The 17,829-nt window shown below is 42.7% G+C and overlaps 1 protein-coding gene across 6 annotated transcripts in view; it reads right to left on the bottom strand.

Annotated features, from left to right (window-relative positions):
• Positions 1-17,301, bottom strand: part of hipk2 (homeodomain interacting protein kinase 2) — a 66,523-nt gene extending 49,222 nt beyond the window's left edge. For 3 of the 6 annotated variants that reach the window (XM_067500249.1, XM_067500251.1, XM_067500252.1), the window contains exons 1-2: positions 16,938-17,300; positions 429-1,605 (exon numbers count right to left, since the gene is read on the bottom strand). In XM_067500249.1, coding sequence (XP_067356350.1) covers positions 429-1,605; positions 16,938-16,956 — 1,196 coding nt within the window. In that variant the 5' untranslated portion in view covers positions 16,957-17,300. Of the gene's footprint in view, positions 1-428; positions 1,606-16,937 lie in introns of all 6 variants that reach the window. The other 3 variants (XM_067500248.1, XM_067500250.1, XM_067500253.1) reach the window with 2 other exon arrangements.
• Positions 17,302-17,829: the final 528 nt, after the last annotated feature.

Here is a 17,829-nt window from a genome sequence, read left to right as displayed (position 1 = left end):
TAAGTCCTAAAATAATGTCAAACACAATAGGCAGCTGGCTTGTTATCAAGCCTCTTGAGTTTTACTGCCCTATCCCACAATGAAGGTTGGGTTAACTACGGGGGTAAACAAGCTAACAGGAAAGGCAATATTGGAGTGAATAGACAGGACTTTACCAGCAGTACATATGGTTGGCAGCAAATCTGGATGTTTGGCCAAATAATCAGTTCAACTATGAAAACATTCCTATTAAAGCAGCAATAAATTGAACAAGATGCAGAGAGCACAATGATCATCCCAACGGAATAAACAGGAACAAACAAAGGACGTGTCTGTTTCTTTGTGCCATATCCTCTTTGCATCTGCAATGTTATATAAAACACCTAAAATAAGCACATCCCATGCATTTTATAAGAAAGAAATTATTATTTCAAAGTTGAAGCTCTTACCTGTAGTATCTGGACTGTAGATATGTAGAGCATACGGCTTTGGACACATGGCTAGCTGATCCAAAGTCAATGACTTTGACCCTGTAGGGCTGTCGAGATGGGTCCACGAGCATGATGTTCTCTGGCTTCAGGTCAGCATGGATCAGCCCCAGGCTCTTCAGTTTCATGAGCGCTGTGGCCACCTGCTGTAACACGGGTCTGATGTACTTAAGCGGCAGAGGGCTGAACTTGTTTTGCTTGAGGAAGTCGTACAGATTCTGCTCCAGCATCTCAAATACCAGGCACGTGTGGTTCTTGTGCTGGAAGCACTCATAGGCCCTCACAAAGTTGTAGTCATCTGCACTCTCCGTGCTGAGACGCGCCAGGATGCTGACTTCAATCTGACCTTGCCGTGCATAAGACGGATGGTTTTTTAAGATCTTGATCGCTACAATCTCGTTGGTGCCCCTCTTCCAGCACTTGACCACCTGTCCAAAGGTTCCCCGCCCCAGAAATTCCAGCACTTCATAGGTGTTGGTCATGGAGCAGAGCACTTCATGCTGCACCAGCTGGTAGTCGCCCTCATTGTTGGAGCCGCTGTGCTTGGATGTTGCCGTAGAGGTTGCAGTGGCCACTGTGGCCACCGTAGCTCCACTGGCTGCTCCGTTCTGGATCATTGGTGGGCCGTGCTCCTCAATTATCTGCACACTACTGTTGTTGTCAAGCTCTTCACTCTTGCGTTTAAGCCCACATCTCTGGTAAGTATCTAGGAGACTGACCGTGCTGCGGCGTGTCAGGTTGTGAACACCGACCCCAACATTCACACCACTGCCGCCGCCACCTCCACCACCACTACTATTGCTGCTGCTGCCTCCACCCCCGCTGCCCAACAGAGACCCCACGGCCCCCGAAGTGCTGCTGGCTGAGGCGACCACAATGTGGCTCGCACTGGCTGGGAAGATGAGCGCCTGCTCGTAGGGCAGGGCGGAGCTAGCAACCTGCAGGGAGCTGTTGATTCCTAGGGGGCCAGTGGTGACCGACACGTTCTTGCTGCTGTTGTGGCTGTAGACTTTGCTGTGTGTGCCGTACCCTGTCATATCCCAGTTACAACTCTGCTCCACCTTCAGTTTCTTCACGCTAAAGAAGGCACTTGACTGTAGAGTGTGAGGGGAGAACACTTGCACTTGCGAGGCCATACCTGTGAGAAGAGGGGGAAAGAGAGGACAGGAGGGGAATGAAAGTGAGAGGTTAGGAATTTGAGAGTGTCTGAAACACGAGTGGTAGCCACAAGCTTTAAATAAAGACAGCATGGGTCAGAGCAGGTCATTAAAACACCAAGCATATATACTGAGGCGTCAGCATGTTAACTTTTTGATGTCTTCAACATCACAGTAAAGTAGCATGTATTAAATAACCTTCAAACTGTCATTAAACCTTGTTGCTTTGGCATTGAATGGTTTTAGGTAGCACTGTCAACTAGAATTTTTGTAATAAATCAGCAAATCATTACAATTGGTGGGAATGTTTTAATAAAGTGTAATACAATTTTTTAAATATTGTTACATCAAATAAATAAAAGCCCAAATGTTTAGCAAAAAGATAAACGTTTAGATTGAGTTGTGCTCATGCAAACCATTGGTTCATGCAGAGGAAATGCCATTTCTCCCCTGTCTCCATCTGCAGAAAAGTAAATAGGCTGAGTGTACACTAAAAGAATACCCTTTCATGGGACACTCCACGGAGACAGAGGAGCAACACAATATTGTACACAAAAACAGGCCCACAAAAAGTCCTAAAGAATGATTGCAATTTCCTTTCCCCCTACACACCCTAGCCCATGCATTTATTGCTACACAATTATTCACTTCAGGGAAGGTGGTGGAAGAAATATTGTTCAATTAGATATAAAAACAGGAGAGGGGTGCTGAACTCCCCCTCAACCACAGATCCTGAAAACAACAAAACAAAAGCAAAACTGCAGCGAGGCTGTGCTCTAAACTCCTGGGAACAAGCTGCTTCAGAATAGGCAAAAGCTTCTCCAAGCAAACAACTGCCCAAAAATAGTCCCTTTCTTTATCTCACTTTTTTGCAAACAGGCTTGTTTGTAACATCGAAATGATTATTACAGCACAGGGCAGATTATATGAGACTTATAGTAATTCTACGTTTAAACAGTTTCCCGTTAACCCAAAATGAGTTTACTACTAACAATCTAAGAGCTTCCACCTGTGTGTGCCAACACCCACACACACAAAATTAGGCCTAGCCACTGATCGACTGATGCAGGATTCAAAGAATGTCATGGTCGCCACACACACACACACACACACACACATACACAAAGACTGAGTAAACCCAAGCCCTTAAACTTTATTTGCTGCTGGAAAAAAACTGCTGCTGTTGTGTGTTTATTAGAGATCTTGAAAGCTGGGGAAGTTTTGATCTGCTCTAAGATAATTAGAGGACCATTTCCCTCAAAAATGTGAGCTCCATTCTGCGGACAGAAGGCAGTGAGGAGGGGACATGCCTGATCACTTTGTCATTATTAGCCCTTTGAGTGGTGATGATGATTAATACAGTAGGAAGCTGGCAGCCTTCCACAATACAGTACTTTACTTCAATTGTTTTTTAACACCCCTGCCCTGTCTTCCTTATACCTTTTAGATTTTTTTAGTCCCCCTTGCTTATTGGCACTTCCTAGTTATCACTGTGGTCATCCGGTTTTAGCCTTAATACTGCAGGATTGAACCTGCAGCGGCCATTATGGGGACTGCAAGTTTGGAGGGTGTTATACAATATCTAATGTAGCTTAACATCTCTGTATTTGCTGTAGTGCTTATTTAGTGGTCAAGTATTATGTCTACGTGCACTAGATGATCATTTTTGCGCACACACTTATGGACCAGGTATGGCTGGTCCAAAGAGGTAATGAAGAACATCCGCCAGGCTATTAGGGGCAAGGCTCTCTTCTAATCACATAAACCCAGAAGGCCAGATGTCACTCCTTGGATTACCGATGCCTGTGCCTGGACTTTACGCTAAAAATAATTTGAATGATGGGTTGCGTCACAGAGCAGCATCAACAGTGTTTGACTGAGTGCCTGAAAGGATAATCACCAGCGCTGACTGATGGAGACAAAGATGGATGAACGGACACAGAGCTGGCCTGTTCCTCTTATGGAAAATTCCAGTATTATATATCTGCCAGCGTGATTATGGATAGTTTTGGGTTTTTGAGGCCAGATTGAGGCTAGTTGCACTTTGCATATGCATCACATGAATTCCACTTCCACAATCCTGATCTGAGGCCCTCATTGACTCTCTGTCAGTTTTAACACTGTGGCCATTAACACAACTATGAACTTAAGGACCCACATGCTCCAGAAAGTGTGGAAGTGCTCAAAAGCAGATCTTACAAAATCTTTCGAAATGGATGAGAAACTCTGCAAATTTAGCTTTAACTCATTGAGAAGAGCTTGAGAAGTTGATTGTGCCACAAAATTAAAAGCTGTACAAACAGTTCCGCTGTTTACAGCCCAGTGTGGAACACAGATAAGTAATTAAATGAACCAAAAGTAAGAGGTCAAATGGTTGGAATGTTATCTCATGACAACATACACAGGCAACAATGTGGCCAATTATACTTCACTGGGAAAGCGGCTCTAGTCCTCATAAATCACTCTTTACCCAAACTGACGTTCAAACATATTTATGATCTAGAATCTGAACAACGAAGCCCTCTATAATGTTTTCAGAAACAACACTGTGGAAAAGACCTTCTCTTGAAAATGTCCTCTTGAAGTTTATTTGAATTTTTAGTTCTATGCCAAGCGCAAAACTGTAAAGCTCCATTGTTGTACATTTACAATGTTGGAATGCCTTCAGTAGCCAAGGCTTTCCATTTAGCATACCTAAAGAAACACTGTGTGTCCCAAACACTGCAATTAAGCATACCAGAGAGGCATTTTCCACTGTTTAGAGGCAGCATGTTGAAATGGTAATAGTCAATGTTTTCAGAGAGATTACTTCTCTCTCAGGGGTTTGTTAATCTTCTTTTTGGGAGGATCAGGGCCTTTCTGCGTGTCATGTCAGGGTGAGAGACAGACTGTGAAGGGAAGAAGAATAGAGCGTGGGGAGCAAAGCCACGAGTGGGCCTCACATTCTAGCCTGTGACCTGCTTCTATTTGCTCTTTTTTATTAAACTTGTCATTTTTACTCTACTGACATCTGGACACAGAGTGTTGATGAGGAAGCCTTTGGACACCACCAAAACTAGTAGCCCTTTGTAGTCTTTTAGCCCAAGTAGTCCTTTGTGATACATGTAGATATTGCTTTCATATAAATGATGTTTTAAACTCATCCATGCTTATGTTCAGTGTGTGGTGCTTTACATAAATTGTTATTTCAAAACAATTCAATGTGGAGATACAGAGATCTTTGCAGAATGGTGGCAACAATGCACACAATCCAGCTAAGTTTCAATATATAATAATCAATATCCAGAGAGCAACTGTGCCATGCTGAGCTTACACCAAATAGCTTATGTGGATAGACAGTGCAGAGACCCGGGCCGTCACCTAGGAGACTGTACAGAGACAGCACTCAGGTCTGTCTGGTTGACGTCCCTTGGCCTGGATATATTTGGACTACTTCCTGAAGCCTAATGGCTACAGACAGAGATACTATGATGACCCTGTCTATTCACTAGACATCGCAGTGTCTGCAGGGCTGCAGGGCATGGGGGGTGAGTGGGCCAAATTGATGGCTAATGAAATGACTTCTGGCTGTCTAGACAAAGCATTATCTCACCCTTTGCTGCTGTTTGCATTTTTTGGGGGGCATTGTTTGATGCACCCTAAACACATGTTTCTGAACACCCTGACACATAACAGTAGAAGACAAACTTCTTTTAAAGTGATTCTGTATAGGCTATTAATTTGTGTAGTGATGTCATCTTCACAAAGACATCATGACCAAAACCTTAGTGAGAAAAGCAATGGGGAATTTGGGGTTAAACACAAGTGGTGACTGCATTACCGATGAGGAACATATTGTCCCTGCAGTACCTGTACACAATACCTTGTGTTCCTGCCTCCTGCCTTCTCTCTGCACTTATTTAGGCAGCTGGAGCTTAACAAAGCATAGTCTCTCTCTCACCTTTGGCCAGTCATGGCCATGCCGTCTTCTTTTTTTAGCACTCTCATCTCTCCTTATTTATAGAAAAATGCATCGGACAAGCTCTCAGGGAGACAAGCAGACTGCTGCTCCATTAGCCTTTACCCTTAATATGACCACATGGATGAACAGTGGGAATTACCTCACCACTTCTCTCTGCTTCCCTCCAATACACACAAATGGACAAATATCTAGCTAGCATATGGACAGCATAAAATGACAAATGAACACTGGCTGACAAACATACACAGGACTTCTCAGCTTGTAAATCAGCAACATGCCTGCTGTAAATGTGACACTCCCTCAACTCTCCCATTGCTGAAAGCAAACAGCCAAAGATATAACATGTGTTAGCTGTGAGATAAAGCACTTGGGCAGCACTCATTCAAATGCGCGTGCATAGCTACGTAAGCAAGGACATACACGCTCAAGCTATTGCACACATGTCCACATGTGGGTACACACAGAAGCCCCAGTACAGAGAGGTTTATACAGCTGCAACAACTGAAAAGAAATCCTCATTACAATATTACCTTTGAGGGTCTACCTAACCCATCATAACTTATGTAGTTACACTTTCAGTGCTAGAATTTGTAATTCAAAATAAAGCTAAGCCCAGGGCAACTGTTAGTAGATAAAGAGGCTGCTATTCATGTTGTAAGTGTGGTCATAAAAAGGCAAGTGTGAGAAAACATTTGCCATGTTTATATTGCCAGGTCAGCCTAGCCAAGCGCTGAACCAAGCATGGGGTGTAGGAGAGGAGCAGGAGATGAGGAGGAGCACTAAGGGGGGAGGAAGAGGAGGAGGAACGGATGGCAGTAAGGCTCTGCTTGAGCTGGATTTCTTATTAATCAAATCACAAGTTTAGTGAGTGTACAAAACACAGAAACCAACTTCCTCTCCACTAAGAGAGAGAGAGAGAAAGAAGGAAAGACAGAAAGAAAAACAGAAAGAAAGACAGAAAGGAAAAGTAAATTCTGATGTAGAACAGAAAGAAGAAAATGTTTATGTCTGTGCTGGAGTTTTGCTGTTTGGCAGCATAAAATGAGAAAGCGGAGCTGAAAACGTGCCCAACTGTAAACCAATGGCACCTTTTAACTCCTGACATTGCCACTGACATTTACTGTATGCATCAAGTTGTGCAGCTTTGAAATCACTCGCACACAGCGCAGGGACACACACCTGATAAGCAGCCGCTCTGCAGAATGCTTATCATTTACACACAGTAAGAAACGCCCCACCACATCCCACTTCCCCTTATGTCATTAGGATCAACAATGACAGCTGGACTCAATGTACTATAATGAGATCAACATACGAGAATGACAAGCAAGAATTAGTAATTCAACGCAAAAACTGGGGGGCACAAGGGTATAATGCTGGAGAAAATACTTTACAGTGGGAAATTGATTTGAGAGGGGCCAGAGCAGAATGGATTTTATTGCGTGCTGTTTTGGTTGTGATATTATGTACAGGTTGAAGCATGAGATTTTATTGTCAGTTTAAATGATGCCCTTTTTTGCTGCTCTTGCAACGAACTGCAACCTGAGGTTTTGAAAGGATAGCACTTCAGCAAGTGGAAGGCAAAAGCTAGTGATATGCAAACATCAAATACAATACAATGAGGCAGATGTTCCCCCATGATCGCATGTTCATTTGAATAAAGAACCAGAGCGGAACAAAGTTTGTAAAACACCTTTTCAAAATTGGACAAACAAAAAGTTATAAATTGACCACAATTTTCAATTGTCTGATCGCCTTTTACTATATGAGCAAGGATGGCCTAGAATATTTTATACAGGTTCACGCTTTGTGAAATTCAAAATTGCATCAACATAAATTAGTTTATAGTCTTTAATTCATTTTTGAATATAAACACTGTTTTCATTGGTAAACTATTTATTTTACCTGTGCAAAGTAAGAATGTGAGCCAAACAGCAAGAGTCGCTAATAACTGAAGGCAAAGACTGAGGCAGTCACAAGGAAAAGATGCCAGTTAGAAGGAGTACAGTCTTGGACAGTGTTTTGACAAGACAGCATCATCGCTCCACCCTGCCCTGTCCCATGAAACAGACTAATAAACATTGGTTTTGGGTGTGTTCTTGACTTAGGGGTCAAAGTCTGCTGCTGTTGCATTAATACCCAACAGAGACAGCTGGAATAACGCCTGTCAAGCACAAGCAACATGCTCAACTCCATTTTTCCATTGTGAAAAGCTGTGTATGTATAAGATGCAGACCCACAAACATGCATCTGTAGTCTTTAGTCTTTCCAACACTGTGTGTTTGTTTATATGTAACCTCTGTTTGTTGGGGCTTTGCAGGACTTATTCAACAATATTTTCAAACCTCTAACATCTTAGCTATGTAATAACAACATATTTGAAACAAACACTACAAACTTTACTTGCACAAAACCCACACACCAGCCCAGCAATGAACCCCAACAACTGAAGAACCAGTTCAACCTGCACCTGGGGACCAATCAAAAAAGGCAGGGCCATCACTTCCTGCTATTTCTAAAGCACAGCTGTGTTCAAACGTCAGGGTGAGAGGGACGGCTAAATTTAATCTTTACAATGTACAATTACAATGACTAGCTGTTAGACTTGGTATAACGCAACCTCTCAGTTGCCAGTCAAGTTGTCAGCCTAAAAATCAGGATGGCACAGGGTGTTTTTGTCCTTAAAGCTATGACATGCAGGCCAGTCAACATTTTCTTAATGATAAGTGCCGATGCCAGTACAAGACATCCACTTTTTAATGGCTTATAGACAACCAATACCCCTCCTTCACAACAACCCCCACATGAAGGTGGCCTTTTTCTCCTCCGCTATCAAATACAAGTTGGAGATGGTGCACATGCCTCCCCAGGCAACAAGAGTGTGTGATATTTCAGTGGGGTGTGTGAAGCTGCTGCTCGGGGCTTATTAAAGCCACAGATCAGGCTAATTTAAACTACAGATACCCGTTTCTCTCTCTAAAGTGCCTCAACATGCACTCTTGCTTTCATAGTACAGGTGACTCATCCATATGCATGCCTAATAAATTGTTTTAATCTCTTAATCTCCCTTCATCTTTTTTTAAACCATCGCTCCTTCTGTAGCAAATATCATTCCGTCTTTTCTTTGACAATGTGACGAGGCCAGCTATAGATTCAAACAGCTTTTAAAAGATTATAGCACACAGACAAACATGTGCTCACATACCAATTTAACAAGACATATGTGTCCTAAATACAACTGGCAGTGTATCGTAAACATGGCTGTTGAGTCCTTCTGGCCACAGAACTGAGGTAATAAATATGGCTAGCCGACTCAGCCCTCTGCGTCTGATTCAGCGTGAAAATCATGGCTTTAGCCGATTATATTTACAGTGTTTTCACAGTCACAAATAGCAGCTAAAGTCATGGAGGAAATGGCTATTCTGACCACCAGTTTAACACCCACACCCTGAGTGGTCATGTGGGAAGTACACATTTGGATGAGCTTGATTTAAAGGTAAACACCTTCAAAAGTAGCACACGAGTTGTTGGTTTTGTAGTTACAGAAATATGACAGACTTCATAAATTACGACCAACAAGATCCATTTAGTTTTACAGTAGGTCAGTTTATTTCTCTGTAACATTTCCAAAAATATCCAGTTCAGTAGTAGCTGAGAGCACTTTTACCAGATGGAAAAGTCAATAAATAATGATTCATCATACTGTAAGATGCTTTACTGTGAATCAAGATAGAAAGGCTATTAATCTGTTAGCCTAGCGAAGTATTTTTTTATCCAGATTATTAATATGTTAGGATCTAAATGAAATATAAGCCACTTAAAGCTGTCATGTTAATGCCCAAATGTTTTAAGTCTAGCTCTTATGGAAAGGTAAAAACAACTGGCCTAGTCTGCACTGCTCTGTGGCAGTAAGGAAGAGAGAACTGGTCCTCATACCTAAAGGTCAACGTCTGGCCCTTTTCTGGGCCAGCTTCTCTAAAAGTGATGGGGAAGTGTGTGTGTGTGTGTGTGTGTGTGTGTGTGGGGGGGGGGGGGGGGGGGGGGTTGTGTGTGTTAGCAGCTGCTGTGCTCTGTAAGGGGGAGACATGTACCTTACTGGACAAGACTTAACCCAGATGTAGGATGGACATAGGTTAAAGGAGACAAGGATCCCACGGCTAGGAACCCCAGCAACACCCACCGCCACCACTATCCCCACCTCTAAAATCCCTTTTGAGCAGTGACCCTCCTCTTGAACTAACCACCAAACCTCCTGAAGCACCCCTCTGACCTCTGCCAATATCCCTGAGGCCCAGGGGCCCCCAGAAGAAGGTATTCATCTCTCTAGCCTGGCTTCACTGCCTGCCTCCCTCCTATTTCTGCCTTACTTTTTTCAATCTCTGTCATTGCCTATCTCACTCACCGTTTTCCCTCTTCTTCTCTGTCTCTCAGGCTGAATGGAGGGGGTCAGTTCAAAAAGCTGCCAGACAGAGCTGCAGGCTGGCCATGATGTGCCTGAGGCTTTGAAGTGAGAAGTGGATCTAAAAGGTGTGCAGTCTTTTTTATGCTGCAGCACACTTGGGCCCAAAACCATAAACAGGTACTGCCATTACTCTTCCTGAATACTGTTAGTGTTCCGTGAATGCATCCTTAAATTTTAGAATATTAAACCATACCTAAATGAGGACCGTATCAGAAATCTTTCTAGCAATAAATGTCACTATGACTTCTGTTTTTAAGCCTAAAAGTTCCTCAAAGCTAAAGGAACAGTGCAGCCCTCTACTATAAATCTCCCATTATAAGATGAGTGAGGAAGCACTTTGTTAGACAATTTAGAAAAAAATAATGGAAACAGAAAGGTAGTATATACTTTTTCAAAACCTTTGTGGAGATAAAAGATAAAAAGGCTCATAGTGCCATTAAGCAACCACAATTATTCGCTTATGCTGCAACTAAATGTTACTAAATGTCCTCAGAGATTGTCATGAAGCAGTATCTCTAGCTGTGAGGAAATATTTCCTACATCTGGGACATTCAGCAATTTCACATGTTCGTACTGAAGCAGTATTCGAGGAGCCACTGGCTTGTCTAATTGAATCAATGACTTTTTAACATCTTTCCTCTGTTACATTATCCCTTAAAAGCTCATCAAATCTTGGTTTTCAGCTTTCTGCAGTAACAAGGAAATCATTTTCTCTGCATATGTGAATATTAAATAGATACAGATGCCATGTCACTAAATTTCATGACTCTGATTCCTAAAACCTCTGAGAGATTTCTATGAGTTCATTTCGTCATTTCCACCGCCTGCTTCTTTTGATGTGTAACTGCTTGGTTTACTGCCTAGTGAAAATAATTTTTCAGAGGGAATACAGGATTCATCAGAGAGGCCCTGATCTGAAGCAAATTAAGAGAAAAGAAATCACTGGAGAGAGAGGGGGCGAATATCTATAACAGTGACCGTCACGTTATATATCCATTTCTGACTGGAGAAAAGATGTGTCAACACAACTATTTCACTGTAATAGAACAATGACAAACACACAGCATGATGAAAAAAAACCCAACAAAAGATTCAATGAGAAGATGAACAGTGGAGGATGAGTGTATGTAAGAAAGAATACGAGAGCAGGTATGTTGCTGGAAGAGGCAAAGGAAAAGGCTAAAGCTGCTCATTTCCATGCCTGTTGACTCTTTTGACTACCCCAGTCCTTGACTATTGCTGCCTCCTTTCTCTGTATATGCATTTTGCCTCCTGGCTCTGGACAGAAATGGGCTTGAGTGCTTGTCTAAGCTTTGAAGTCCTTTGGTTATCAGCCAAGCGTGGAGCTGTACCTGCAGCCATCTGTGAAGGGGGCGCCAGCAGCCACCCATCGCTCCACTTCCCTTCCATGACCATGAGAGGCTGGAGCCAGGAGTGGAGAAGGGCCTGGCAGTGGCACTTAGTCCACCTTGGCTGGCCATACGTGGTAGAGCCCATAGCTGTGTCTGTATCCCTGAATATAAGAGCATGGACCCTAAAACCCTCAACTTAGTGCCCTACTCTTACTTTGCCCATTTTAATATCTATCTGTAAACACCCCTTTTCCCTAGGCTCACACTCCAACCCTGCCTTAGAAGAGGAGGAAAAATGTGAATTTTATGAAAGCCTTGATTAAAAACTGCAAACCATTTTTCACTCTATGTTTCATGTAATATAAGGAGATGGTTAGAATCTTCTGTCAAAATTAAGTAGCTGAGAGTTTGGAAGTTGTCCTCGCCATCCAGCTGTAGCACCTTACATCATTATCTGTTGTCTCCGCACCATATTCAATGTTTTGCACAACTTATTTTTACGAGTCTCACATGTGCATGTGTAGTTTCCCATGGAGAGATGAAAGGCCAAATGAGCCGGTGGTTAAAAAAAAAACAGCCAGCACCAACATAGCACTCTCTAGAAGAGATTGGTGTGATGGGCACGGTATCACAAACAATAGGATTAAGACCTGAACAATGTGGAGCAAACACAAGCCGGTGGTTTGTTTTGTGGGGTTTGTGCTGGGATGGGGCAATAAGACGAGCCAGAGGGGGACTGAGTAAGGCGGGATACAATGGGGAGAGTCTGAGGACTGTTGGGTGGGGGTCATGATTAGAGGGAACAAAAAACCTACAGTAGCCAGCCCTCTTCTCAAACCAACCTCCAATTACAAACACACACACGCACACGCACACACAAATACATGGGGGCTTCCAATCTGGCCATCAGGCTGTTGCTTAAGTGTCACATGGGCACCATGTGTGCTGGCCAGTGGCCTCTCGGCTTATCAACAAACAGAGCGGGATGGAAGGACAGATAAGAGATGGAGGTGGGGGTGGGGCCGAGAAATGCTGGGTGGTTGTTGAGGGGGTTGGTGAGGGTCACTGGCAGATGATGAGAGACTGCAAAGTGAGCATGCAATATATGGCATGTGGGCAAAATGCAGATCATGCACATGCTGCGCTTTGCAAAATTATCCACAAATAAAAAAAGGGTCTTGACACTCTCCGCATATAAAATGCCCTTTATGCTCAAGGAACTCTTGTGTAATTATTGCTAAACAGGCACAAGTTAACAAAAGGCTTTATTCAATCTCATCCTTTGTTCGAACTGTGGCTCTCATAGCAGATCAAAGCAATGGATGTGTCATAAGGTGTAGAGACACTGTACTTTTTAAAAGATGCTACTCTTAACATCAGTGCTGAAGAAGGGTTACTACATCACTTTTAGCAGGAGGAGGTTATTTAAGTCTAAGACAGACATTCATCTACATTCCTCATCAACATATCTATTTAGAAAACATATTACACATTTATTATTCATTCCAACAATCAAGAGTTCTGTGATGTGTTTGCATTGTGTGAGACACTGTAGATACAGCACATATATACAGTTTCATCAACAGTCCAGGGGGGAAAGAGGCCTTCACACATGCATGACAAGCAACACGGAAATGCCTTGTGTAAGCAGTTGACAAGGGTTAAGGCTCCATCCCAGTCGACCCCCCTCTTCCCCCCTGATAAAAACTAACTAATGTCAGCAACTGATGTGGTCTCCTGCTTCGAGGACCTCAGAGCCCAGCTTTCAGGATCGTTTCCAAGAGATGTCTGAAACATATGGCAGAAGCACTAAAACGAGCGGCTTACTGACTGAGGAGAAAATAAGAATTGCACAGTCCCCTTGCATCTCAATTGAATTTGCTGCACACACACAAAAAAGAAAAAGAGCCAGAGGAATGATGTGCTAGAGCACTGGAGGCAGTTTTACTCCAGAGAAATTTGCTGAAAAGAGAAGATGAAAAGTTGAGGCTGTTGAAATAGCCAGAAGTATTCTGCTCATACTCAAGGCTGGGCCTCTTGTGTCCAACTGGCCTCTACTAATCTGTCATTTCAGTTCAGGCTGATGCTCCCCTTCTCTCCCTCCCTCTGTTTCCCGAACCGTCAGATCACACCTGTGAACTATTTCACCACATCAGCGAGCTCACATATTCCCCTGTCTTTAATGGAGAGCCACACACACACCTCAGCTGTTGTAAAACCCACATTCTATCTTCCTCCAAATCCTCAGCTTCTTCTACTAAATGCTTCAACAAATCAATAGCTCACAGAATCCCCCAAACACTGGATTTCACTTCCTTTTCAGATAGGAAGCTTTGAATAATGCAAAAGCGATACTTGTTAACTTATCCATTTTCATAACCCTTTCTGAGCAAACAGCCTTCCAAACAAGTCATAAGGTGATGCATCGGGTCAACAGACAGATCAAAACTGGCACTGAGTGAAAGTGAAAAACAAGAGGTAAACATTCACAAAGGCACCTACAAGGAGTCTGACTGAGTGATGACTGTTCCTGCCTCTGAGCTATTTAACATCACCCCATCTCTTACCGGCTGTTTAGGTATCCTCCCTCTATGGCCCTTTATCCTTCCCCACTTAGGACAGTAAAGAGCTAAACACATCACCCTGCCTGTCATAACAGTCAGGAAGAGAGAGACCCTCCTTAGTTCCCCTGACTCCACTAAGAGGTGTGGCCCAGCCTAGGCCCCCGAAGGCCCTGAGGGTCCTTCCTGCAATTCTAATCAAAGTTTAAAAAACTGCAACCTTAGACTCCAAAGTCTGGGTCATGGCCTGCGAGGAAGATATCAATCAAGCTCCAAACAAGCGTGAGAGGAAGAGGGCTGGAGACAAAAAGAGTTAGGGGTGTTTCTGAGAAAGTCTTGCTCTCTGTGTCCTTTTTTCTTTTCCTCAAGGAGTAACTTCAATAGGAGCATGGAGCATTCCCAATACCCAGAAACCATGATGTAATTCTAAGTTACATTAACACATAATGGCCATGTGGATGGATAAAACATTAATCTGCTAGTGATGTTGCAGCACCTGTCACCATCATCACATCATCAGCCATACTCTGACTCATGCTCTGTCCATCTTTCCATGAATGAATCTTCTCTGGACAAGTAATGGTCAACCTGTGAGAGTTAGATCTGCAGATGAAGTTGCCTTCCTGTCTGGTGCTCAGTTCGACAGCTGTCTAATCCTTTTGTGGGGCCTTTCCCAACACGCATTTTGGCACATTTGATTGGGCTCATACACAGATAGAGACATATGCACATGCATGCATGAGCACTCCACAACACCAATTTCTAGCCAGGCATGAGGGCAGGCGGGTAGGGTTTTGCCTTGTCTGAATATTAGCTTTTCCACAGCTGGGGGCTGCTGGACCTGTTCCGTTCATCAGACATCCATCAAGGTGTCAGTTTAGGTTATGAGACCAGGCTCCCAGGGTGATCAGCCCACTACCCTGCCTGCCAGCAGGGCTGCTGATGGCCTTCTGTCTGGGCCAAGACGGACCAAAGAGAAACATGAAGGAAGAAGATTAAAAAAAAAAAAAAAGAAGAAGCAACTGGAAAAGGGCACAGGTGATACAGGCACAGTGAGCACAATCAGATTACCTGATAATGTGGAACTTGTTTAAACAAATAGTTCATAATAAATTATGTTAGTAAACAAAAATTATGTCAGCAGGCAACAGTTTTTCCTCAACAAGCGTAAGTTTACACTATGAAAGGAAGTAGTTAACCATATAGATGTAAGTTATTAGTTTCTCTAGACAAGGGTGAGTAATCACCATAATAGCTGGTCTCACTCTATGTGAAGGGCCCCCCAAACCTATTTTCCACCCGAGACTTTGGTCATTTCCATGACTGCTCTACATAACAGCCCTCTCCAACACTGAGGAGGACAGGCAAGGTAATTAATTCCCCCTGCCGCCTCTTTCTTTTCCCTTCTCCTCCTCTCTGTGGTGAAGGGAAAAGCCAGGGAATGTAATTTACACTAATTACCTTTTGCATAGGAGTCTCATTTCAACTTTCCTTTTCATGTTGAAATACCAGTGTCTAAAGCTATGCCTCTAAGCTTTAACAACCCTAATGAAAAATCACTGCAATAATGCCACAGGGACATAATACACTTAGTGAAGAGTTTGTTGTTATTGTACTTGTATGATACTGTATCTCGTATAGTAGGCTGTAAAATAACCCAAAATATTTCCATATGGATGCACTTTTGCTTGTCATATTTCCCCAATGTCACTTTAAAATGTGTTAAAGTTTTCCTAATGGTCATGTTGAACAGAAAATAAGGGGTTCCCTCTAATGCCAGCAGAGGGACTCCAGAGCAGAAAGAGATATTAAACATGAGGCTGTTCAAAAAACACATATTGGAAACATCAAGGGTCATTATTTGCTTTGTGTTACCATTCAGTTTGCATTAGCTACAGTTTCCTGTAAACCTCTGTTTCCTTTATAATTATATTGTTAAAGGTCCTCTGCCCTATTGCACGTCCAAAGAGCATCTCTACACGAGGCTGCACAGTACTTCTTAAACGATAGATTTTTAGAACTGAATTACACACAATGTGTAACACAAAACTGCATGCAACCCTATCACACTAATATCCCCACTATAGGTCATACTATTTAACTCATCAGTATTAATTGTGTAGTTGCAGTTGAACCATCACAGTCCTCGATCATGCACGGATTATAATGGGCCGATTGCATTGTTTTATATTTATAATCCACCTCGCAACCACACTGCAAAGCAAACACATTGTTGATGTGTGCATTAGCGTCTTTGAATGGAAAAAAAACATTATGACAGCAAATAATTTACAGAAGCATGCGGGGTAGGATTCTTTCAATTGGATTAGTCACAGGCACAATGCTGCAGCGATAGCGAAAATGTTGTATTTAAGCGTGCTTTTCGCTTCCAGAAGAAAAATAAAACATGGGAATCAATGCAGCGAGGAAGAGAAACGTATGGAATCAGTCCGTTTTATGATTGATGTTGAATAACTGGAGATAGGAGAGTGAATAGAGGCGATACTCTGACCGATCGGTCTCCGACCTTCTTTCATTCCCTCTCCTTCTTCAGGCAGAGCTATAATTTCTAGCAGGAACAAACGTGAGGGACAAATCACAACATTTCTTGGTGTCTGTAAACATGAATACGACTGCATGTGTAAAAACAAGCTTGTCTTTGACCTTATTTCGGAGGGTTTGCAGCCGTATCAGCGCTATATAAAGGACACAGCTCAGACTGGCACCACAATCTGACTGAGAATTTACTCATTTTCTTTTACTGGGAACCAAAAGCACCGACGCACAAAGCTGCGGGGGGTTTGGCAAACTACTTGTGGTAGGTTTATAAAGCATCATATAAATATGTTATGTACGATGTTGACAGAAAAAGGAGAGGGTGCAACGCATCTCTCCCCCACGTATCATCCGCAGTTGTATTCACAATTGACACAGTGGGTTCCGAGAAAAAACAGCACGTTTCCCAAGCCAACCTTACCTTCGTATACAGGGGCCATCGGTGCAAGGATTTCTGTTATTCATGGCAAAAAATAAAGCGAGATTTCTGTTCAAAACTCAATAAAAATCTGCCATCTTGAAACACTGATGAGAGAGTAGCCGCGGTCTCCTGCATTACTGGCCCAGTTCATTAGTGAGGAAAATGATCATAATTCATATCCAGTCGTTTTCAAACGCGGGGTCCGATGCGAGGATGGCGACAGAGGAAGAGGCTGTGCAATTCAGATCCAACCTGCGTTGTGTTTCTGGAGGCTCCACTGATGAGCCACGGTGACAGGTTTACTTCAGCTATTGTGCGACATGTCTGTGGAGTGAGGAGTCTCTGCAAAAGTTGCAGTGGTCAGAGCACAGCGAGTTTAGTGTACAGTCCGGTAATCGAATGACGATCGAGTCGATTGGGGCAACCGGGAGATGCATCGCTCTCAGTGCTCTAGTACCTACTCATCCTGCAAATACAGATCATCAACATTTTCTATTCATACTCGTAATAAAAAAAGGTTTTATACAGATATAGAATTAGTGCCAAACACTTTGTAGGACCTAAAGTGAAGAAAAAGGGAACATTAACTTAACTTTTCTTAGGCAAGGAACATTTGGCATGTGGGCTTCAGGTGATAAAAGCAGCATTTAAAACCCAATAAATATGAGGATAAATGATTAAAACCGAAAAGGCTTAAATTTTTTCATTGAAAGGAAACTTATCAATATTTAACCCTTAAATGAATCAAATACAAGCACACAAAATATTTCCCATTATTATTATTATTATTATTATTATTATTATAACTACTACTAATTTGGAAAAGTTTGGTTACTCGTTCACTGCGTAATTCAGTGTGAGAGTTACATTTTTAAACGTTACACAGAGAAAT

This window comes from Channa argus, chromosome 4 (assembly GCF_033026475.1).
Source record: "Channa argus isolate prfri chromosome 4, Channa argus male v1.0, whole genome shotgun sequence".
Lineage (NCBI taxonomy): Eukaryota > Metazoa > Chordata > Actinopteri > Anabantiformes > Channidae > Channa > Channa argus.
This window is presented reverse-complemented; position numbering and strand designations above follow the sequence as displayed.